The sequence below is a fragment of the Gavialis gangeticus genome, unplaced genomic scaffold, assembly GCF_001723915.1.
Source record: "Gavialis gangeticus isolate Ggan-Ray unplaced genomic scaffold, GavGan_comp1, whole genome shotgun sequence".
Classification (NCBI taxonomy): domain Eukaryota; kingdom Metazoa; phylum Chordata; order Crocodylia; family Gavialidae; genus Gavialis; species Gavialis gangeticus.
In genome coordinates this window covers 3863107-3887790 of record NW_017729004.1, presented here as the reverse complement: position 1 = coordinate 3887790, position 24684 = coordinate 3863107, and the positions used below count along the sequence as shown (strand labels likewise).

General features: G+C 45.1%; 2 protein-coding genes across 7 annotated transcripts in view; one reads left to right on the top strand and one right to left on the bottom strand.

Annotated features, from left to right (window-relative positions):
* Positions 1-5177, top strand: part of JMJD4 (jumonji domain containing 4) — a 17366-nt gene extending 12189 nt beyond the window's left edge. The window contains exons 5-7 of the mRNA XM_019508037.1: positions 1595-1862; positions 3003-3149; positions 4014-5177. Coding sequence (XP_019363582.1) covers positions 1595-1862; positions 3003-3149; positions 4014-4325 — 727 coding nt within the window. The 3' untranslated portion in view covers positions 4326-5177. The remainder of the gene's footprint in view (positions 1-1594; positions 1863-3002; positions 3150-4013) is intronic.
* A 2576-nt stretch (positions 5178-7753) lies between these two features.
* Positions 7754-24684, bottom strand: part of ALS2CL (ALS2 C-terminal like) — a 127429-nt gene continuing 110498 nt past the window's right edge. For all 6 annotated transcript variants that reach the window (XM_019508036.1, XM_019508033.1, XM_019508032.1 and 3 more), the window contains 12 exons: positions 23742-23819; positions 22282-22409; positions 21172-21345; positions 20464-20557; positions 19502-19659; positions 17735-17803; positions 15473-15646; positions 15182-15224; positions 13497-13558; positions 12637-12786; positions 10168-10264; positions 7754-9242 (listed from right to left, as the gene is read on the bottom strand). In XM_019508036.1, the coding sequence (XP_019363581.1) occupies positions 9159-9242; positions 10168-10264; positions 12637-12786; positions 13497-13558; positions 15182-15224; positions 15473-15646; positions 17735-17803; positions 19502-19659; positions 20464-20557; positions 21172-21345; positions 22282-22409; positions 23742-23819 (1311 nt within the window). In that variant the 3' untranslated portion in view covers positions 7754-9158. The remainder of the gene's footprint in view (positions 9243-10167; positions 10265-12636; positions 12787-13496; positions 13559-15181; positions 15225-15472; positions 15647-17734; positions 17804-19501; positions 19660-20463; positions 20558-21171; positions 21346-22281; positions 22410-23741; positions 23820-24684) is intronic.

The window sequence follows — 24684 nt, the reverse complement described above, 5'->3', positions numbered from 1 at the left end:
ATAAACCCAGAGGTCGTGTCCAGATGAGCATGGACATGTAGTATGTGGTACTGCATACCCATCTACAGTGCCACACACCGCACATGCAGGCATTCCCCGTGCTGCTACCTTGCAGTCTGTGTGTGTGGGGGGTGTTAACCCTGGGAGATCCTGGGGTCAAAAAATGTGTACCTTAAAAAAGTGGGGTGGTGCACATGTGCCGCCCAAAACCACAGCCTGGCCAGCCAAAGCCACACTCCAGCTGCTGGCCAGGTTCCTGGCTGCAATAACACTATGGCTGCAGCTCTCTGAGGCCCCAGGACCCCAGGTAAGGCTGCTGTGGCCAAGACAGTTGCTGGCCCCAGCCTCACCTACCCAACCTGGGGTAATCTACCATGCTCCATAGTTCCCCGAAGACAAGTAAAACCGGCACAAGGTGTACCACTGCTGCTTGTCCCCAGGGAAGCAAACAACCGCGCTCATCTGGGCAAGGCCAGAGATATTAAATAGGAATTCAGAATATCAAAAGCATTCTGATCTGTCATGGACTTTGAGTTCTTTGTCACAGAAGAATGGCTCTCTAATATTTCTGTAGTCAAAAAATGATTGAAAGCTAAGAGCAGCATTCTCCAGCCTTGAGTTGTGCAAGGAGCACCTGGAGTCAAAAAAGTTTGAAAATCACAGAAGTAGAGACAAGGTCTAACAGGTGGGTATAAAGCACAAGAGGGAATGAGGTCAGAGAGAAGGAACTAAGTGCCACCAGTAAGATTGCCCATCCTAGCCAAGTGTACAATTTGTGCAGTGGAAGTGCACCCTAGTACCATTACATCTTACTGGGGCTAAAAAAAATGGAGAGTGAGCAGGGAAAAAGCAGCAAACTGTAGTCCTTCTTCGGAAAAAACAGATTTGCCTAAGCAGAGCACAACAGAAACTATCATCAACACGACTGATTTAGAATACAAGCACACACAAAGCAGTTAGAAGTTGTGCTTCACATTAGGACCTGCAGCTTTGACATCCAGGGGAGGAAAATACAAGTGAGGATTTGTGCATTGAATATCCTAGCAGCTTGAGCAAATGCACAGAGATTGAGCATCAGTGAAGTGCCTTTGCTTCAAGTATTGAAGCCTTTCGTGTATTGAGTCTGTAGGGCCAGCAAAAGCCTCATGAGGGAGCTGATGAGTTAACTAAGTGCTTTGTAGGTACAAAACAAAGTCCAGCTTTGTATTGTTCACTGGTGATAAACCAGCCTTTTCCATATCGGCTTCAACCTATACTGTAGAACCTGCTGCCCTCAAATCACCTGAGGTCTAGATTGAAAACTATTCTCAGCAGGGAGAAAGGGTGGGTATGAAGGGGAGAGGGTACTTAAACTTGGTTTTGACCAACAAAGAGGTGATAGGAGTTGCATGTCTATACTGTGCCTCCAGCATGTCCTGGGACAAATGCTTGTAGGTGCATTCTGCTCGTTTGTCTAGCTCAGTGGTGAGGCCATGTGCATGGGAGCTGCATTGTGGAATTTTGGAGATCTGTCTGAAGCTAGAAAATGCTCTCAGCTTTGAATTTACTTATGGGTTTTGTCTCAGTTTGCTGAACCCTCTGTCTTGGCCCACAGGACTCCATTTCATGCAGACGTCTTCCGTTCCTACAGCTGGTCAGCCAATATCTGTGGGAAAAAGAAATGGCTGCTCTACCCTCCAGAGGAGGAGGAGTACCTTAGAGATCGCCATGGTAACTTGCCTTTTGACATCACTGCGCCTAATCTTCATGACAGCAGCATTTACCCTCGCTGTGCCCAAAGCTCCCCCCCTGTTGAAGTCATACAGGAAGCAGGAGAGATCATCTTCATCCCTAGTGGATGGCATCATCAGGTTTACAACCTGGTAAGATAACTGTGACCCTCAGCAGCCACATGCTTCCTGAAACCCTCTGAAGAGTTTCTTTAGGCAGTTAAGTCATCGCATTTGCAGAAGAGCAGCAGGTAGTATGCAAGAACCAAGGGAAATGCACTCACCATGAAGTTAAATTAGCCCATGCTGAGCCCCATAGCTGTGTCCAGACAAGCTCAGCCATGTGGTATGTGGCACTGGTGCACATACTGCATGTTCAGCTGTTCTCCACACTGCAAGGGAGCAGTGCAGGGGTTGGAGGGAGGTTTGACCCCTGGATATCCAGGGGTCAAAACCACATAAAGAAAAAGTGGAGTAGCACACATGGGGGCAGTGTGTGCTGCTCAAAAACAGAGCCTAGCTGGCCAGAGCCACACTCCAGCTGCCAGCCAGGTTCCACGTGGCAGGATCACCACTGCTGCAGCCCCAGGAAGCCCCCAGGACCCTATCTAAGGCTGCTGGGGCCGGCTTCCTTGACACCACCCAGTGTAACCTGCTGTGCACCAGAGGGTAAATGGCACAGGCGTTCCCTGGGGACAAGTAGTGGCAGTACAAGGTGTCCCACTGCTCATTGTCCCTGGGTAGCCAAATGTCCACACTTGTGTGGATGCATCCTATGCAACCATAGCTGCAAGACTTCTGGTATCTTGGCTACCTTGGGTATCGCTATACTACACTGACAAAGTAGATTGCCTATCAAAGCTCATGCCTTTCTGAATCAATTAAACTATAAAGTGCCACCCTGCCTTCTTCCTTGAGGAATGTAGTCTAGATATATCCTGACTTACACTGCCCTGGAGTTTTGCAAACATCAGGACATTAGCTAACTTAAACCATGCTTTCCTTTTTAATACATAGATTTACAGCAAAACACAATTGGTTGTGGTTGTATTCAGGAAGGGGGAAGAAATAGTGCAAAGACCAAGTGTCAGAGAGGAAGACTGAGCAGGGGGAGATGTGGGCAGGAGGATTTTAACAAAGAGATGGGCTTTGAAGATGAACGAGTCGCTTTGACATTACAGGGGCCATTCCACTCACTGAGGGAGAGATAGCGGGTGGGGTTTCATGTGTCTGCACTCTGCACACACTCACAGGCTGAGGTTAATAATTAGTTAAATTCACAATGTCTTGCAGGAGGATACCATTTCCATTAATCACAACTGGGTGAATGGCTGCAACGTAGCTATCATGTGGTGCTTCCTGCAGGATGAATTAGCAGCTGTCCAACGGGAAATTAGTGAATGGAGAGAGACTATGGATGATTGGCACCTACAATGTCAGGTATAACAGCTGGTCAAATGATGAACGCCACTTTGCTTGGTCCATATCAGCTTTAAGACAGACAGGGCCTTATGCTGGTCCTTATTTGGAGGTTTATGCTTGTTTCCAAGTTGGGAAACAGCATGAGGAAGTCAGTTAGATGGTCAAAGACTTGTGCAAGCACATGTGTTTGCATCATTCATTTCAGAATAGGTGACTACGGAGCTGAAGTTGTGTGTGTTGATCCTTGCCCGCCAATCCAATTTCTAGACCTTTTCATTACTATTTAAGTCAAGTTTCATAAAAGGCAGTCTGGTACATTTCCCTGCTTGAAATCTATTGCCCTTGGGAACAGTAAAGCTGACGTTATAGAACCCTAGGTGGGACGATTGCTTGAATACGATGTTAAAATCCCTTGAGATCCAATGGAGTGTGCTGCTTAAGACCAGTTTAGAAGCACTGGCTGCAGCAGCTGTTACTTTTGCAAGTGCTGTTTTGAGAAGGAATAACTGTAATTGAGTGATATTCTCTATCCAAAGCTCCAAAAACCTTTATGAAGCAGCCTGTAAAGGTGGAGGAAGTCTTATTTAAGGAAACTATTCTGCAGCTGGCAGAGAGCAGCTCCGGCAAGTGAACACGTACAACAGAATGGAAACAAGCCGGCAGCACCACAGCAATTGATTGTGGCATTTGGGAATAATCAAATTTCCTATCCATGACAATACATTTTACTATTACTAGGCAGCAGGAAACCACAAGAGAAAGGCTTAAATGTGGTTACCATAAATATTTCAGCCACTTACTGCCTTGATAAGGGGTGGTTTGTTTTCACTCTTGCTCTAGTTAAAAAGGAGGCGTTTAAGCTTAGCGTGGCTTGTTTCTTAGGTAATCATGAAAAGCTGCACGGGCATAGACTACAAAGAGTTCTACAACTTCCTGAAGGTGATTGCAGAGAACAGGATTTCAGCCTTGAAAAGTGTCTTGGATGATGAAGCTTTAGCAAAGAACAGTCCCAAAGCTGCCATCTCCACTCTAGGCATGCTGCACTCAGTGTTTGACTTAAAGAGGACTGTGGAAGTGCTAACTTCTTTGAGCGCTAATGAGGATTTCAAGAAACTGGACCTCAAGTCTCTTTCCCCACCTCCGGAGGCATTACTTCACCACTTGAAAGCAGCCATAGACACTGCTCTGTTATAGTTTCCTATTTTATTCAGCTATTTGTAAAATGCACCTGTTGCAACAGAGGCACGCAGGGGAAGCAGAAAATATCTGTATTTACAGCTATTACAGTTTAAGCACAATAAGCCTTAATGGAGAGTAGGGAAAGGGAGTATATTAGGATAGCACACTATACATACTCCCAAGAAGGTAAGGAAGTCCATAGGATCAGACTCTGTTAGCGCAGGATAGAAATGGCTCAATTGAACATTCAAGGACAAATGGTTGCCTTCCTGCTTTGTATTCTTAGCTTAGGGTCACGGGTCCTTAGAATTTGCCATCTACACTGTTCATTCATTTGAGTCATTCACACATGAAGATACACTCTCTAACTTGTCCACACCATTCAAAGCATGCATGTTATATCCAGTGAAGGTTGTTCTCTGGACTTTAATCAACTAAAAAAACAGCAAGTTTAAAAAAAAAAAGGAGGTTTAGAAAACTAAGCAAAGACAGTTCATCATGGCTGGCTGTATGCAGCCTTAGCTTATTTTTCTGGTGGAGGAGGAATGGTTTTAAACAGGCTGATAGGAAATTCTGCATGATTTCATAGCACAAACCACAAATTTGGTGCTACCACATTAAAATGTCTGCATGGCACTGAGAACAAGCATTTTCAATAAAACTGAAAAGCATCCTTATTGCTGTTAGCAGTTTGCACCTAAAGACTTGGTGTGAAAATCTAGTTGCAACCAGTGTTTCTGTGAACATACTCCAGTCTTAGGGATTAGTTTTTAAATTATTGATCGAAACTTCCTCAATCTTTGCCATAGGTGGCCACTGATGCTGCTATGTTTCTAAAACTGCACATTAAAATATTTAAATACCTTGGCTAAAATCTCATTCTTTTAAGAACCTTCCTTCAAATCTGAATGGTATACATGGTTTAATCAATAGCTTGCAGTTGAAGTTGTACACTTAATAGAAAGCAACCCTACCCCTAGTATTATTGTCTTCAGTGAAAACCACTGGGAAAGCAGCATAGAGAGATCATATTAAGTTTGAATTAATTATAAAAGATGACTAAATTGCTTGCTGACTTAAGAGAGGATTCTGGCTGGCTGTTTCTTTGGACTGGATAATGACCAGGTTTTGAGCACTTAGGACATTAAAGTTCATAGCTATTATTCAACTAATTTTACTTTCCCCATAAAGAAAAAACTTACTATGCCCATCCTTACCTACCCTAGCAGTGGTATGAGAGTTCATGTGGTCTAATAGGAGTCTGTCCCAGTGAAGTTCCTTTTGACAAAACAATGGCATGAAAACAGATGCTGGCCCATTCAATGAAGTCTCTCAATGTGCCAGAAGTGCTTTACATACCAAGTACTTGAGTTCAGAAACTAAGGCACATGTTTGCCTTTGGTTATAGGGTCCAGTCTTTAAACAGTTCAGCAATGTGTGCAGCAGTAGGAGACCCTAACAGTATGTTAAACAGGGTGACTCAACCCAACAAAGTTCTTTTGCTAGGGGTAGACACGTGTTTGAAATCAGACCACAGCATGGTCTTCCTTAACTTCCTTGCAAGAATGAAAGAATTTCAGAATACATTCCAAGCAGGTGTTGAAAACAAGGAAATGTAGAACTAGAGCTATCCTGGGGATTGCCATTGACAGCATTTTACATGATTTGCCAACTGAATATACTGGAGTGTTTTAATTATCACAGCCTTGGACTCACCATGGGAGACATGTTCAGTTCCTTGTAAGGCACAGGATTCAAACCTACCTCTCCAGCAGACACTGCAGTCTGAACACAGCACTTTGACAACTTGTACATCCTCCCAGGCAGCTGTGCTGTCTGCCGCTTGCATCACTGCTCTGCAGTTGACAGCATGAAGGATCCACAGATGAAAAGCCTTCCTTGTCTTGCACTACAGCTGGTTTTTTTTTTCTTCCAGGTGAAAAATGTGTTCATTAATTAGCTATGGGCAGCCTGTGTGTGTGTGGCATGTGACCGACTGGGGAGGGGACAGGCAGCACAGTGCCAGATAGGGCAGGGAACAGAAAGAGCAGGCAGGGAGCAGAGGGCTGGGAGCAGAAAGCAGAGCAAATTGGGCATGGGGAGGAGTTCAGAACAGCACTTGGAGGGCATGGGGTTAATTTCTGGCACACCTGCCACAAAGCTTGGCCTCCATTGATATGAAGAGTTGCCAGACTGAAGTCAATGAGCATGGGAAAGTTTAAGATCCAACTTAAAAAAATTTGCAAGCAAATTCTATAGGCACATTAATTAGTGTGCATAGTCAAAGCTTGGCAACCTTAGGCTCAGGCCCTTTATTACTCATTGAAATCAGTGAAGTTTGTGGTTCAGCACCTTGAATTGGGCCCAAATCTGCCTTCTGTGTTCATCCTTCAATAACCTTTCATGTTCTTGCATCAAAGCGTGGTGTTTCCAAGTCAGACCAGCATATCCAATCATGCTGTGTCAGCGACGGGTCAGCAGAATACAGGAATAGATTGTCCTTTGCAATTGGCTTGAACACATCTACTTTATTCCTAAATAGCCAGTCTGCCATAGGCATATTATCAGACTGTTCCAGTGCTGTAATGTCAATCACATAACCATGCACCATGTCTGTTTAAATGTATCAGCATGAACATCTCTCACTAGAAGTTTTTTAGTTCAGCCACATGAGCCTCTACAGCACTTCTGCTACAAACCAGTCCCTTCTACAGACTGGTCCCTTCTGAATTTCAGGCATTATAAGGTGATGCCTTGGAAGTTGTGGGTTTGCCCCTCTCCCCCAGTGCCAGTGACCCATGGAGGGATGTTCTGTAACTTGATGTCAAGAGACCAGGTTACAGGTGCCTTTTAAAAAAGTGGGATAATCTCAAATTAAATTGAGGGATTAAATAGCACTGATTTGCTCTCATCCCATAACAGCTCAGCTTTGCTCTTGACATCTACAAACATGGGCAGCAGTTCAAGCACGTACAACAAGAACCCAGCACTTTGAATTGGTCACAGTATTACAGCTAATGTTTTACATGGCCAGTTAGTCAACCATGTTTGTGGTCTAGCACCAAATTAAAGAGAGGCTTTTTCTTCAGCTTTCCCCAGCAAACATAGGTCTGATACTCATACTACATCAAACATCATAAGAAGTATTAGGGTAACCAATACAAGACAGAGGAATATGCTGGTTTAATGACAGTGGCAATAAACTTGTTGTTGGATCAGTTTGTTGAGCAGCAAGGCAGGATTCGGGGTTTGCTTTTGTATTGTATTTGAAGAATCCTTAATGTGGAGACTACATTCTCCATTATCATGCTTGATGACTACCCACCGTAGGCACTCTCAGGCTTTTCTGAAAAATAGTCTAGAATTAGGTTCAGAAACATCACAGCAGAGCAGAAAGGGGAAGGCAGAGAAATTCTTTAAATAATTTCCAAAATCTCTCTCTCTCTCTTTAAAAATAGAAATAGGGTTTATTTACATACAAATATAAAACACACATTAACAAGAGTCCTGAGTCAATCTGATATAAAACAGTTTCAACTCATTCAACAAAACACAAAGCTTGCGATAGTCATGAGGTGACAGTCTGTAGCATCATTATAAAAATAGGGGACAACTTCACATCAGACTTAAAAAAAAGCAGGTTCAAATCCAGTTAAATAAAGCTTTTGCTCTAATATCCAACTTGGATAAATTCCTATTTAGTGTATTTTGGTTTCAGTGCAATATTCTATATACACAGTTTGCCTTTTTTTAAAAAAGGCACTATAGAAGCAAGTCATGCTCTGTCCTGATATTGCCCCATAAGCTCCATTTCAAAGGGAGGATGCATCAGCATGAAATTGTATTTCTGGAAGATCAGGGTGTTTCCACCAGACAGTAAGTGCAGGAGGTGATGCATTTTAAAATGGGTTTTGGTTGGTTCCTTTACAGAACTACAGAGTTCTTTTGCTGCAGGATATTGTCTCCTTTGTATTATCTATGCATCTACAGAGCTGAGTAATACCTATTTATATAAGGCACAAAAGAGCTTAGATGGGGACATCCCTGAAGTTAAATAGGGTTCAGCAGGAAGCAAGGGAAAATAATAATTTACAATTAAAAAGCACCAACAAGGGAAATGAGTCCATAGCAGCTTTAAAAACACAGCAGGGATGGAGCAGAGAGGGTCTGGCCAAGAGGATGGGGTGAGATCCTCCTTTCAGCTATACGCAGCCTTCAGCTTCACTATTTCATGAAGAGTTACTGCAGGAAGGAGAGGGACCTTTTCTGTTTCCATGCAGCTGAGTCTATCCATGGATCAGTTCTAGGTATGCAGCTTTGGTCAGCTCTTTCAGCTTCATTGTATGGTTTCTATAAATACATTTTCCCTCTTCGGGTAGTTTGCCAGTGCAAAATAAATACATAAAAACGAGAGTCGTTAAAAATGGGATTATAGAGCAAAGGCTGCTTGTAAAATGAAGGGGGAAATATGCTAAGATTTCAATACACATTCCACAGAATGATTTGTTCTGAAAACGGTTTTGCCCAGAACACAAAAATGAAGGCTTGCAGATTTCAGGCCAATATTCAGTGGCTTTGATTATAGTTTGGCTGTTGCATTAGAGTCTATTTTTGCTTTATTGTATGTCAGGGACAGGAGCCCAGATCGAAGTCCCACCAAGGGCAAGAGATTTTGGAGGGAAGTGTCTTGATCGTGGTATCTTAACGAGTCCAGGCTTTTGTACTATAAATAAAAGCTCGGATCCAAAATAAGCATTCTTCCCATTGGAAAGGTAACTAGAGTGGCAGTGACTCAGTTCCTTCACCTAACAGTCTTCCACCAAAATGCACAAATCGGAGTTCTCTGGATTATAACCGTCGGGAATCACGTGACGATTGCCAAGTCTCTCTGTGCTGAAGCTTGATGTTCTTCTGAATGTGCTCGTAACAAGACTGGACAAAGCAACAGGAGCAGAGTCAGTAAAGAGATGTGTGGGCATCCATTTCAGTAGAGTGGGCCAAATTCTAGTCTCACGCATGTATGCTGAGATCAGAGTGAGTTTGCAAACTGCAAATAGGTCTTCAAACATTATCCCCAGGGCTAGTCAGCATGGCAAGACAGGGAAGGTCTCTAGCACCTGCTGTCTACCAACCAAGGTTCAGACCATGGACAACCAGTGCTGCTGTTGCAGCAAGATGGATGCAAGCTACTTGTGTAGTCTTCAGCTAATCTTAAAGCTGTGACTCAACCAAAGGACTGGGGTACCCTAGGGTGCCGTGAGATCTTTTTAAGGGCACCATGTGATGCCGTACAATCATTAGCACTGCTAAGTGAGCAAATACCTACACAATTCACAAGATAAACCCGGTGATTTCAAATAGGAATCCTTAGTGTCAGACCTGCGATGGTCTTTCTGAGTTCTTTGCAACAGAAGAATTCCTCTATTATGTTTTGGTAGTCAAAAAAACAAGTGAAAGCTAAGAGGTGGCACTTTCCGAGGGCTGCTTTGAGTCTAACGAGATTGAGAAGCGCTGCCCTGAAAACTGCTCTGGATTAGGTCTACCATATAACCTGTGTCAATGTTAGGAAGTTCTTACAGACCTCCTGCACCCCCCCTTTTCTTTTTTAAATCAAAACTACTTGATTTTTTTGTATGAAGAGAAGCCATGAATATAATCTAAGACTGAAATACTGTAGACAGTGGCATGGTTTCTGTAGTAGCTAGATTAATGTACTTATCCCAAAAACATCCCTGGTGGGGGGGAGCTAATCACCTGTCTTCAGGAAAGCTAATTCCACAGCTTCTGAACAAAAAAGGTACTTTAGTTTCATCAAGTCTTTCCTGCTAGTCTGATTGGCATTGTTAAACTCTCTTACCTCCAGTGCTGTTAACAGAAAGTCATACATCCCTCCTGCGTTAGTAGGATTCATCAAATCTCTGATCAAATGTATTTCTGCACCTAGATGTTGTATACTAGAAAACAAAAAAAGGAGCCAGGTTTGTCATGACTCCTTGTGTTACATATATATCTGGTCTAGTAGTGGAGACAGAAATTCTTAAGTCACCAATCCCTGGTGTGTGACCTTAATCTAGTGGGGCCTGATTTGAGGGACTGTATGCCTGACTTTATCACGAATCATGGGTGCTCAGTACTTAAGAAACCCCAAACCGTGACTTTTCTGCCACATCATCCCCAACTGCAGATAGGCATGATGCTTAGAGCTATTTTGGACTGGGGTGCTCATGCCAAATCTAGGAAAACAGCATCCATCTGTAGGTCTGAAGATGGCAAAACACTGCCCTGGGAACCTCCATAATCACAATGCATCGAGTATCAAGGGTGCTCATTCTTGAACCTTGCATTCCTCTCCTCTAAACTAGTGAGGGGAGCACATGCAACGTTTCTTCCAGGTATGTCTTAAATTCCTAGCAGTAGGTTGGTTGGATTGCTCTTATTAATTCCCAGCTCTTACTATATTGTGGAAGCTTAATCTTGGTCTCCCATGATGTCCTCATGGCTAAGCTGGAAAACCGTGGCCTCGACCATCTCACAGTCTGACGGCTGGGGAACTGGCTCTGGGGTCGGACCCAAAGAGTACTAGTTGATGGGAGCAAGTCAACATGGCACGAGGTGACTAGTGGTGCCCCTCAGGACTCAGTACTCAAGCCAGTACTCTTCAACATTTTCACTAATGATCTGGATTTGGGCATCAGTTGTGGACTGGCAAAGTTTGTGGATGACGCTAAACTATGGGGGAAGGTGGTCACACTGGAGGACAGGTTGGGGATACAGGCTCGCAAGGTGGGTGGACCAAAACCTGATGGCATTTAATGCAGAGAAGTGCAGGGTGCTCCACCTTGGGAAGAAAAACCAGCATCATACCTATAGGCTCGGCAGTGCTACACTCACTAGCACCACGACCAAAAGAGACTTGGGGGTCTTGATTGACCACAAGATGAACATGAGCCACCGATGCAACGCTGTGGCCAGCAAAGCAAACCAAACTCTGGCATGCATCCACCGATGCATCTCAAGCAAAACCGGGGACGTCATCCTCCTGCTTTACTCAACTCTAATGAGGCTGCAGCTGGCATACTGCATCCAGTTTTGGGCCCCCCCACTTCAGGAGAGACATGAATAAAGTTGAGAGAGTCCAGAGGAGAGCCACTGGTATGATCAAAAGCCAAGAGAGCAAGCCTTACGAGGAGAGGATGAGGGACATGGGACTCTTCAATCTGGAGAAGCACATGCTCAGGGGGGACCTGGTGGCTGCCTATAAGTACATAAGGGGGGTGCACCAGGATCTGGGAGAACAGCTGTTCACCAGGGCTCCCCAAGAGATAATTAGGTCTAATGGCCACAAACTCCTGGAAGGCTGATTTAGACTGGACATTAGAAAAAAAATCTTTTTAATGCAAGTGTCCAGGGTCTAGAACAGATTCCCCACAGAGGTGGTGCAAGCACCTATTCCAGACTCATTGAAACGTCATTTGGATGCTAATCTTGCGGGGGTCATTTGACCCCAGCAGACTTCCTGCCTATGGCAGCGGGGCTGGACTCAATGATCTGGCAAGGTCCCTTCCAGCCCCTGATGTCTATGAATCATCAGCCAACTCAGTAGCATCAGAGTCCCCTTCTATAATCTACAAACCATTGTTACGCAAATACATTAGTCGTGTTTTCCAGGGGGGTCAGGAACTGTTCCCAGAGGTCCTCCTTTCTAATCTAACAGCCAACCCTTTTCTAATCCTTTCAAGCTACTTGGCAAAGAGACAAATAGACTGTGCTCCCCCAAGGGAATGATGCACAGGGTGTGGATGTTGTGCTGCTGAAACGTCCGCAGTATGGAAGGCAAAAGGTAAGTCATTTAGGGCTGGTCAGAAAGAGCTAGGACAAGTTTCCAGACAACCCTGATTTTCCTTGATTCAGCAACTGTCTTTTGGAAATCACATCTCAGGGAGAGATAGTTGAGGAGCTCCACAATCCTATTCTGGTCTCCTTCGCACCATGTTTCCCACGATGCCCCATGGTCTCCCATCAGAGATAAATGCTGATGCCTCACTGGAGCCCCTGGCTCTGGGCCATGGGGAGAAGAATATGGCTAAGGAGCCAGCCTCATAGAGGGTGGGAATGGGAGCTACCACTCAGCATTTGCAAAAAGAATAATTTGCAAGGGGGTCTTGTACAAAATCCCACCTGCTTTCCATACAAACCTGAAGGATTTAAGCAGAGACTTGGGTTTTTGTTTGAATCATTGCAACAGAAAAATCTGGCCAGCCCTGACCATCGAGTGTAGGCGAGAGGTATCATTGCTAGCAGCTGTAAATGGAAAGCTATTTCTCACCTGGCTCGTGACACAACGTACATAAACAGCGGTAAGAGATCGTCCATTGGGAGTTTATAGTCCTTCCCTGCCACCCGTGACACGGTGCTTTCAATCTCCTCATACGTCTTCTGGAGGACCTCCAGTTTTTCCCGGGGGTCCACGGTCATGCTACCAATAAAAGAAGCTCCATTACTACCAAGTTAAGTAATAAAACCCAGATGCATTAAAATAGACCGCTCCTGGCCTAAAGAGCTTCGCTGACATTTATACACAAAAGAGCAGTTAAACCAACTGAACTAAGACTTACAAGGGCTGCCAATCCTCATGTTTCAAGATACAAAATAAAGTCAGAAAAATATTTCCTACCGCAGTTCAAAAAATAGGCATGAAGTCCCCTGCATTAGTCACCCCCCAGCCCTGCATCTACAGCCTCTCCTTATGGATACCTTTCCCTGGGCTCAGGTATCTTTACCACCACATTGTCTAACTTGGCATAATAAATCTAGAGAATTAGGCAAAAATCCCCAGTGCCGCCCCTTCGTCCCCAGTACAAAGCGCCACTTCATTCAAAACCGAACTTGTGAATTTTAAAGAAAAGATGTTCTGAAAAAAATTAAGCAAACTTGAAAATCTGGAGAAGAGGTTGATGAGATCTCAACGTTCTCCTTACATAAATGGACCAGGACGTTTCAAGTTCATTTCAAAGCAGCTGTTTCTATGTTTAACCAAGTCAAGAGGGTTTGGAGGAATTGTTTCCGATGGATCAAAATTTGGCTCGGTAGGGGCAGGGTTCAGAAGTCAGGGGATTTCCACAAAGCACAAATTGTGGTCCCTGCACTTTTCTTCTTATCACTAAGAGATCATGCAAGGCAACTTACATTATTTTCTGCAGGCATTCAGTGGCAGAAAGGAAGCACTTATCTTTGATCAGGGAGCGCCTCTGAAAAAGGCAGACAAACAGCTGGGTGTCATTTCTAGTGCCCCAATGACCAACTGATCGCACATGAAGCTTATCTATATCAAGCATGTTTCCATCAAGAGCACTTCATTAGCACACATATATTTGCAGAGTGAAGACATCAGGGAAGTGGAATATGTATGTTCAGCATTGTACCAACACTGCATAACCACCGAGATCAGAAGAAAAGCCGTACCTACCACTGCAAGGAATCTCTTATTCTTTGCTTTGGTTCTGCTTGGTGGATACACCTACATACAAGTAGCTTCATGGTGTTGTAAGATGAGACCGATTTTCAGCCATACTAGTAAGATACCTTATGTATTCATATACCACACTTACCTTTCCCCCACAAAAAATAGCAATAAAAAATTGGGATGCATCTCCCAGATAAGAAAAATGATTCTGAACAGTTTGGTTAAGAAGAAAAATCCTTCCCCACCTTTCGTTCTCCTTTCACAAAAGAGGTGCATGTGGTATGTAAATATATATGGTATCTATTGCCAAAAATCCTGTTCTCCATGTAGTCCTGTGATCCAATGTCTATGACCTATTATCAATTCCTAGATCTTTGAAGCATACCTAAGTACCCAAAGGCCCAGATCTTCAGCTGTAATTACATTTGCATGCCTCCTTCAATAAGATGAGATGGAGGGTACCCTCAGCAAGTTTGAAAGAGGGAGAGAGTAGTCAATATGCTGGAGGGTAGGGTTAGGATTCAGAGAGACCTCGACAAATTGGAAGACTGGACCAAAAGAAATCTCATAAGGCTTAATAAGGACAAGTGCAAAGTCCTGCACTTAGATCTGAACAACCCCATGCACCAGTAGAGGATGAGGATCAACTAGTCAAGCAGCAGCTCTGCGAAAAGGACCTGGAGGTGACAATGGACAATAAGCTGGATATGAGCCAGCAGTGTGCCCTTGTTGGCAAGAAGGCTAATGGCATCCTGGGCTGATTGGTAGCAGTGTTGCCGGCAGGTGGAGGGCAGTGATTCTTCCCCTCTATTCAGCACTGAGGAGGCCACATCTGGAGTCCTGGGTCCAATTTTGGGCCCCCACTATAGAAAGGAAGTGGACAAGTTGGAGAGAGTCCAATGGAGGGCAACAAAAATGGTTAAACTGCCCAGGGCACATGAGGAGAGGCTGAGGGAACTGGGCTTATTTAGTTTGGAGAAAATAAGACTGAGGGGGGATTTAATAGCAGCCTTCACCTCCCTGAGGATGGAGCTGGATTGTGCTCAGTGGGGGCAGATGACAAGACAAGGAGCAATGAGCTCAAGCTGCAGCAAGGGAAGTTGAGGTTGGATATTAGGAAAAACTCTCTCACAAGGAGGTTGGTGAAGCACTGGAACAGGCTCCCCAGAGAGGTGGTGGACTCTCCATCCTTGGAGGTTTTCAAAACCCAACTAAACAAAGCCTTGGCTGGGATGATGTAGTTGGGGCTGGTCCTGCTTTGAGCAGGGGGTTGGACTAGATGTGACCTGAGGTCCCTTCCCATCCTCATTTTCTATGTTTCTATGATTTGTTAAAGTTGTTTTACCACTTTCATTTTAATTGCTCCCACATCGATGCTAAGAATCTGCCCCAAAGGGATATTTCTTACCTGATTGGTTGTTAGGCTGAGGTCTTTGAGGGGCCACAGGTGCCTGAAGGGAGACCAAAGAAGAAGTGGTTATAACATGTAGCCCTCCACCCATGTCAGCTCATTTTTGTCCTGCTGGAATGAAGCATCCTTTACAGAAACTGCCGATTAAATGTCTGCTGCAGCTCAGGGGGACTTCACAAGTCCTGCAGGCAAGTTCTCTTCCCACATCCATGAAGCGAACCTCCCCCTCCTTCCCAGTTGATGTATTCCCAGGTATTTTAAGGATTCATTTGCTGCCATGTTACTCACTTCTGGACATCCAGGAACTCCAGCAGCTTTAGGTCAGAAAACAAACTCAGGTTCACAATGCCTTGGCAGTAGAGGTCATCTTCCTTTTCATGATACAGCATGTACAGCATGAAAAGCTCCGGGTAGAAACAGGGCAGGATCACAGGTAAAATCATGCCGTAGGCATTCAGGTTGCTGAGGTTGAAGGAAAAGAAAAGCTTAATGATCCCTACTGCAGTCAACCAAAAGCTGTATCCACAAAGGTCAACCTACAGGACCTCAACGGTTGGTCTAGCTCATCCCCCTTCCCCCAGTTTTGAGTCAAATATTACGGCTGCATAATTGTGACTGGAGTACTGTGTCCAGCTGTGGGGCCGCACATTGCAAGGATGTGGACAGATTGGAAAATCCAGTGGAGAATGACATAAATGATTAGAGGCCTGGAAAGCAAGGTGTTCAAGGAAAGGCTGAAGGAACAAGGGGTATTTAGTCTGGAGAAGACTGAGGGGGGTGTGATTTGATAACAGTCTTCAAATACCTATGAAACTATGAAACCTGAAGGGTGATTATTGAAAGGATGGAGATGGCCTTTTCTCTGTAGCCATAGGGGACAGGGATAAATGCAATGGTCTCAAGCTGCAGCAGGGGAAATGCAGGTTAGAGATTAGGCAGAACGGTCTGAGGGTGGAACAGGCTACCTAGAGAAACAGTGCAATCTCCATCCCTTAACATGTTCACGATTAGGTTGGACAGACACGTGGCTGGGATGGTTTAGTCAGGGATGATCTTGCCTTGAACAGGGGGCTGGACTAGATGACCTTGTGAGGTCTCATCCAGCCCTACTTTTCTATGACCTGACAAGGATATGGCATTTGTCGGTGCATGTTCAGAAAACAAATTGAATCTGGTGTGCAAGGAGGGGGGGTTTCAGCCTGCAGCGTGTTGGCTGAGCCAAAATGCCTGAAAAGGGTCGACTGCTGTCACTCCATTAAAGCCGAGAAACAGCTGAAGCTGCCCAGCCTGGCAGCACCTGATACCCTTGCAAAAGATGTGACATGTTCCACTTGCTGCAATCAGTGGGATTGGTAGTAGCGCCTGGAAGGGAGCGAACAGCACGAGGTACTTCAAGAATGCAACAGCCAGGGTGATCCGAGCAAGGGGAACGTGTGGTTTTGTGCTGGGTACAGAACAAGATAATGCCACAGTGCCCTTATCTGGAATGGAGGTACACGTGTAAATCAATATTTGATAGCTACATTCTTACGAGTCAGCAACGTGTTGCTCTGAGCCACTGAATCATGCTATGAAAAAGAAAGTGAAGAAGTATAAAATGCCTAATAAATACCTAATAAAAATGACCAGGAGGGACAGATTTCCAGCTTCAGCTTCCTCTGTGCAAAAATGAAGTTTATTTCCTACATATGGGGACTTTTTACCATGGTTAGCCTGATGACGGGTGTGTGAGCCCAAAAGCTTGCAGAAAAATATGGTTTTTTCCTTCAATTTCTCAGTTGGTCTAATAAAAGGTATCAGAAGTTCTAGGTTTTTGCATTTCTAATAAATCCCTGCATTAATTGCCCTCCAGAGGTCTGATATGCTATGCTGTCTGGCAGCTATTAAAGGCTATCCCAATAATAGACACATGATTCATGCTCTGCGTGTTCACACTCAATGAAGAAGAGGTTGTGATGGCTGCAACACAGCGGTCAGGAAGGATCTATTCATTTCATATCCCATAGTCTCATGTTCAACCACATAACTCATTTCAGTGTTAAGAGAAACATTATTTCACCTGAAGCACCATTTGTCCTGCCTTCTAAACTCACTGGGCATCTTCTTCTGGCTAAGGTGGGCAAAAAGATTTACCCAAGCCTAGCAAGTCCATTGGATGAGCATGGTTAAGGAACTCCAGTTTTGGTTCCCCATGACACACAAGAAGGATGTGGCTAACCTCACGGCTGGCCTCTTCAGCCCAAAGGACTAGGTACCCATTTACAACTCAGTCAACTCAGTGCACCCTTCTCCCCAAGTCCGGATCAAACCCGCCCTGCAACCTAATCAAACTCACACCATTGAAAGATGCTTTAGCAACTCTGCCTCATTAAGCTGGTAATGAAGAAAACTCATTAGAGCATTTTTTTTCCTCCTAGCATGCTCACCTAGGCATTTAGATATACTCATCCAAACACCAAGAAACAAGTGGATTTCCAAACAAACATTTCTTTGGAAGAAACGCCACCGATGCGAGAGGCTTAAAACCAAATGGCTATTAGCCACAGCTACCTTGTCTCTGCATCTTCCATCTCTGCCAATGGTTGGCCTTTCTGCTCCAGGGCCAAATGTAGCAAACCCCTGAAAGGAAAGCAAGAACCATGATTTAGCCTTTTTTTTTTATTTAATAAAGAGCAAATCACTTACAGATGAATTAGGACTGGCCCAGGATTCAAAATAGGAAGCTAGCACAGCAATGTTACAGAGCTTGCACACTAAAACTTTTGTAACTTAAAAGGAGTCTGTTCACTCTCAAAAAGCAACCACATGTTCTGGAGACACAGTGTGGGATCTGTGGACTGGAAACTTCCCATATAAACCTCTGAGTGAAAGGACTTTCATGCCCAAAGATGATGTGTGGGCCAGTGATTCATCCCTCATGATCCTTGTTAAGCACAAGAATGAATTTTCTAGCTAAGTCTGTAACTAATCCCATCAAGAAACAGCGACATCTCTAGGCACTTGGATACTTGCTCAAGTGTCAGACAGATGTGATGGGAAGTATAACTCCCATCTCAGTCAACAACTCCTCCTTGCACCCCTATATGTAGCATATGAGTTGAAGGGTTAAGAGGCATTGAGGCCTCTTCTTCCAGAGAATGCCCTAACTTACCTGTGAGTATAATGGGCTCAATTCCAAAAATACATCAACCAAAAGTATGGGTGTCAAACATATGGCCCATGGGCCAGATCCAGCCCATGCAGTCTGCTGTATGGAGCTCCCAGAGGGCCCCAAAATTTGGAGGTGGGGCCTGCTGCTGAAATATGGGACATGTCGCCCCATTGAGAATGTGCAATGGTGAGAGGGGGTAAGTGATGGCTATGTCACCCCTCGCACCTGCTGCTCAACCCACCATTGCCACCACAGCTGGGTCCAGCCTGCAAGGGAGCCCCATGGTCCAATGGGGAGGAGAGCAAGGTAAATTTGAAACTCCAGATTGAAAGTATGGCTCTATTCTAAAAAGGGCAACTAAAATGATACCCTGGCATGATACCCAGTTTTCCAACCCAAGTCTGTTCCATCCACAAGTGGAGATGTTTGACTCATAAGCCTAGTAAACCTGAGTGAAGCTGAATCAAGTTGGGGAGGCATGCACCAGCCTAGTTCTGATGTTCTGCAAGCTAAACCTAACCCTCAGCATACACAAGTAGATGGCCCTCATCCAGTCTCGTTATGTCCATGTTCTTACATCTGCACATGAAGTAATGAGGTAAGAAAGTACTGGGTATAGATGACACCACTACTGTTATATGATCACCTACAGAGCTTCATAACTGAAAGAACTTCCTCAAGAGAAATGCATTTGGCTTGGACAGATGTGGCAGATGTGACAAACCAGCTCTAGTCACCAAGGCTACAAAAAGATGCCACATTTGTCCTGGGATAAGCCATTTTATCCTGGGGCAAAGTGCAATGGTTCAGATGGCTATGTCCATTGTCCCTTTGATAAATCCTAAAAAGGTTGATGGGATATGAAGTCTTAACAGTTTATCCTGAGATGTTACAAAGTGCATCTGAACAAAGTGCAGGGTTATACCACTGAATGCTTGGCAGAAAAGCAGCAGTGCATTCAGCCTTTCACCAAACCCTGATTAGAAGGGCAACATGTGCACCCACCCACCCCAAGATATTTCTGTTCTTGGACAAAATACAGTACAGACACAACTTGTCCAGGTGCAAATGCAATGTCTCTTCTTAGCCCAAGGGAAAAAGCTATATGTCCTGCTCAGCAAGCCTTCTCCTGTAGCATGAGGAAGCCATTCCCACACTAAACTTACTGGTAAAACTCCCAGATTTTCTTTGCATAGTGCTTGACCTCCTCTTGGGCCATGCTCAGTAGGTGTCTGTTTGCCCCTGTCCCAGAGTAGGTTGCTTGAAAGGCTAATGTCAGGGTCTTCAGCAGCTTTCCTAATGGGTGGAGGGAAGAATTCAGAACCTGCAGAAACAATGGAGAGATGTTGGACTTCATTAGAGACTGGAAGATGAGACAGAGAAGATGGTCAGACCCCAGGCCTTGGTTCACTACCAAGATGGATTAATCTGGGAAAAATGAGCACAGGTCTTGTGTCCATATCATACTGGAAGAAAGTCACGTTTTTCTTGACCAAGGCTTACTCCCACCAATGGCACTACTGCTTTGCAAGTAGCATTTTGTCAGTGAACCTGAAGGAGGATCAAAATCAGGGTCTCTGGTTGTCACCCTTGCATGCAACCTGAGCAGAAGCCAATGACTAAAAGTGCATAGAAGCCACTGGGCAATTTTGTGGAGCTGGCTCTTCCAAAGGTGTGATTTAAGGAATGAGTAGGCTTGTTCTGCCATAAACTGGGCTACCAAGCTGAGCAGGGAACTTCAGTCTCCAAAACAGACCACCCCGACACCAAAGCTCACTGCATAATTCAGAAGGGGGAAATGATTCGTGGCATAACTGGCTACCGAGTCTTTGCTACATGAGAATTAGAGATGGAGGGGGGGAAGGAGCTACCAGCAACCAACAGGAAGTCACTAGCTAGAATGGGACCACCCCTGATCAACTTACTATATGGTTGAACTTGTTCTCCCTCTTCCCTCCATGTTCTTTTAGGACCCCTCACTTGTTTTATAGGAGTTTAATGCCAATCAGACCTGTTCTGCACTGGCACCAAGGTCTGCTTATACTGAGTGCTTGACAGTCACAGACAGGTTAAGGGCTGCTGAGGGCACAGACCATTTTGCAAGGTGCCAGGGTGCATTCAAACAGACCTTTTGTAGATAGCAGTGCAGCAGCTCCGGCTCGCGATGCTGAACTAGCTCTTCAAGGATGTCATCCATCTTCCCAGGTGCATCCTCAGCCCCCCTGCGAGAGGGCAAGACAAGCATGACAGTGACATGAGATTTTACACGCATCATACTCGTTTTCTACCTTACACCTCCAGGCATTATAATCACATTCCTGGTAGCCTTTTGCAAATGTGTGAACTGACACACGAGGCACGGGAGAAGTAGGCCTCGTTGCATTTATGGTCCATCTCATGATGAGTATTACTTCACTGTACCTTTCCCCTTCCCCAAAGGCACAAATAAACCATTCTTAGGGTGACTTGAGGCAGTCAGTGAGACATTAGGATCCCTCTCAGATGGTACAAGACAAATTTGACTGGCCAAGTCATAGACAGAAGTAGGGCTGAAGGGGCCTCTAGAGGTCAACAACTTTAATCCTCTTAAGTTTCTTCTCTTGGTAAGCACCAGTATTGAAAAAGATCCCTGTATGTGCATTCACCTCATGCTAAGCAAGAAGAATTGATTGGTTCTGGGCTTATACAATGCACTTGCCTCAATGAAGTGATACTGAGCCTGTGAACAAGGGGAAAAACAGGGAGGAGGTGACTTAAACACACAAGAGCGACGCACGTTGCAAGTACAAGTCCACCGTGCAACTGAGCTCCTCTGCACTGGGAAGCCACGACCCACCTTTGGCAGCAGAGATACTCCTGAGATTTCCGTAGCTCCTTGCTTGTCTGCACGTGAAACCCCGTGAAAGACTCCTCAGTTTCTTCTTTGCAGCCAGAGTGGACGAACCCCAAAAACTGGTCGTAGATTCCCCACCATCTCGTCTCCACTGGGAATTTGTTAAGACCCAACTGACTGCACAATTAAGAGATGTCAGTGAATTCAGATCTGACGCCTTCTTCCATATGGCCTTCAACTTCCTTCTCTCCTAATCTCATGCCGTAACAAACCCAAACAGCTCAAGCACAAAGGCATTTAACAGTGGCTAAGTGGGTGCAACTGGGAACAACAGGCAGGAATCCAGCAGGTCAAGTTAGACTGACCATCCTGGAAGGACAAGGCATTAGGCCCAGAAGTCATGGATGGGCCATTGTGGCCTGAAGTACTTGCTAATGAATTGATTGAGCAATAACAAGACTACATTTTTTTTTCCCCTTGTAATGTAGTGAATTCCATAGTGAGTGTGTCTACACATACAGTAATGTGCAGTAGTTACAGTGCATTTAGTTTAGTACTTGCTTAATGAAGTACTAAGTAAATGTGCAGTAGCTACAGTTACTGCGCAGTAGCACTGGCGCATGGGTTTTTTGTGACACTTACTGCACAGTAGCCTAATAACACTGCGCAGTCGCATCTTAGTATGGTTTTGGATTGACACGTGACTGCACAGTATTATTAGGCTACTGCGCAGTAAACGTCTTGTGTAGATGCGCCCAGTGACAGTCACAGAAACAGCTGAACCATTTCTGTACAATTTCATTTGGGTGGAGTACTGCCAAATGGAAACTGATGTGTGCAAGGCCAGCATCCCCTTTCTTCCCTCTAGGCTGAGTTCCCCCACAATATACCCCCCATAATCCCCTGGGGGCCTTATAAGAGTCATAGAGTTTCTCCACATTCAGTTTCCTGTAACGTTTGTGACGTCATGAGCATTTGAGGACTTTGTCATGCATTGTGGCCTCTGGTTCTTGCTTACAGCTGTGTTGCTGTCTGCTGGTACCTCTTTTGGTCCTCCTCTACAGGCTCACTAAATCTGGACCTACTCCCAAGCCATTAGTTGCTGTTTCTTACACTTTGATCATTCTGTCACCCAGCTGATCGCTGGAAGTGTTCAGGACTCCCTGCGTCTGCAGCCCTTGACCCGACTTGTTACTAAAGGTGCCCTCCAGAGTGAAGCCATTGGCAAAGGTCAGCTTTCCCTGGAAAATACAGAAATGGGAGGTCGTGGGGAAACGGGAGACCAGAAACGTAACCCAAGCTCCCCTCCCACAGAGCACAGAAGTCGATGCAATCCCTGAAAGGAAGTCCGTTGCCATCAGAAAGACCACAGACTTGAAACACTCCAGCATGGGAACTTTATTCATTCTCCCCCACTCCTTAAGGATCTCCGGACAAGACACAGAAATGCACTTGCATTGAGGGACATTCCTTATGCCAGTAGGATGATGGTAGTCCAGCAAAAAATTTAAAGAATCACAGAAAATTTGAGCTGGAAGGACTTTCAGGGGCTCATCTAATCCATCCCCTGCTCAAAGCAGGGCCATTCCCATTAAAACTCTCTCGCCCAAGTGTTTGTCTAACCTATAACTGGGCTGAGTAGGATCTGGAAACTTTAACTCTCACTTAGTTATTTCCCTATTCCTTAAATTACTAGAAGGTATGACCTTTAGTGATGCATAGGGGGTGCACACGGGTGCACGTGCACCCCCTGGTAGCACCACAGGCTCAACTATTGGCTGCTGTTGGCAATCAGCCACTCCCCGGTTGGTGATCTGGTGTCCCCACAGACTCAGGAGACACCAGTCGCCCATGGGTATGATGAAGTGAGCAAGGGGACAATAGAGTTGGATTCATGTAGATAATGGATTTCTTGCAAATGAGTGTTGCTACCAAAGCAAACCACATACTCTTGGTTTCAAGAACTGGGGAAGCTACAGCTCACCTGGGCAGCTGGAATTGTTACAAGGAAGTTGATTCAAACTAAAGAGGTCAATAAAAACAGGCTTTCAAACAGAGTGCAACCGTAGCTAATCCTTTGGGGGTTTGAACCTTGGATCTTTGATGCCAACAGCAGGGCACTTGCTGCTTAAGTTGAAGAACTGAGATTTTCAAAACCAGCCACCCAATATGAACATTCATTTTGGATATAGCTGCATCCAAGTGCTCGAACTAAATTAGATCTCAGCCTACCTAGAAGCTGTGGCAGGCACCAGCAACCATGGACTAGCAACCAGAAGGAGGAAGCTGCCTTTAAGATATCTTTTCATCCGAGAGCACCCAGCTTATTTACTTTGAAAGCAGATCAGTAGGATACCACCCACTCACTCCATGCTTCATCTGCAAAGCATATGTGTAATGGCAAGCTAGAAGAGTGAAGGGTGAGCTCATCAGCTGGCTAATTTAGTTAGTGATCAGCAATGAAATGCTTGACAAGGTTGACATTTAAATGGTCATTTTTTTACCCCAAGTCTCAGCTTTCTCGAACAAACAAGCAGTAACGCAGCTGAGTTGAGATTCGGTGAAACACTCACCTTCCCAACGAACATCAGATCTTCCGTGAAGTTGCCTTCATAGATAGAGTCATCTTCCAAAAGCAGAATCCCAGAGCCCTATGGGATTTAGGAACAGGAAAGGAAAGTGTTTAAGTGGCGCACACCCCACACCGGCTTCTTTGTCCAAAGCAGAGACAATCTCTGGTTACACATCGCAAATGTCATGAGCTTCAGATATCTTTTTTCTGAGACATCTGGCAGGTAGTCTACAGCAGGTCACAGACTGGAAAGGATGTGGCATGGTAAGAGTTTATCAGGCAGGCACCATGTGATAAAGGTGTCTTATGCAAGGAAGTGGATAATGGTGTTTCACTCAGAAATACTGTATTAGCAGCCAAGTGTGCTGGGAAACAACAGTCACTACGAATTGTGGATCAAGCCAGCAGTCTTTCTGATGGAGCACCTCTTCTGTGACTGCAGTCATGAATGCACATATAGATGTAACCCGCTTGACTCTGTTGATGATCTACCAGTTCATGTGCTGCTGTAACTCACAGCAGAGATTGCAGGACCAGCAAAACACTCCAGAGTATCTCTTGCTTGGCTGAATAATATGAACTCCAAACAGAAGCAAGACACTTATCACCACATGAAAGCAGAAACCCAGAGGAAAAGTTGACACCAGGAGGATAAAGCAAGAGTCATGTATGGGGCAAGGCAGGGCCCTTCCTGTTCACAGTTTCACAGTTGGTGGGGTCGGAAAGGGCCTGAGTAGATTATCGAGTCCGGCCCCCTGCCACGGCAGGAAAGAGTATGGGGGTCAAACGACCCCAGCAAGGTGTTCATCCAGCCTCCTCTTAAAGCCCCCCAGGGTAGGAGCCTGCACCACTTCGCTTGGAAGTTGGTTCCAGACCCTAGCCGCCCTGACCGTGAAGTCGCACCTCCTGATATCTAGCCTAAACCTACCCTCTGCCAGCTTGGG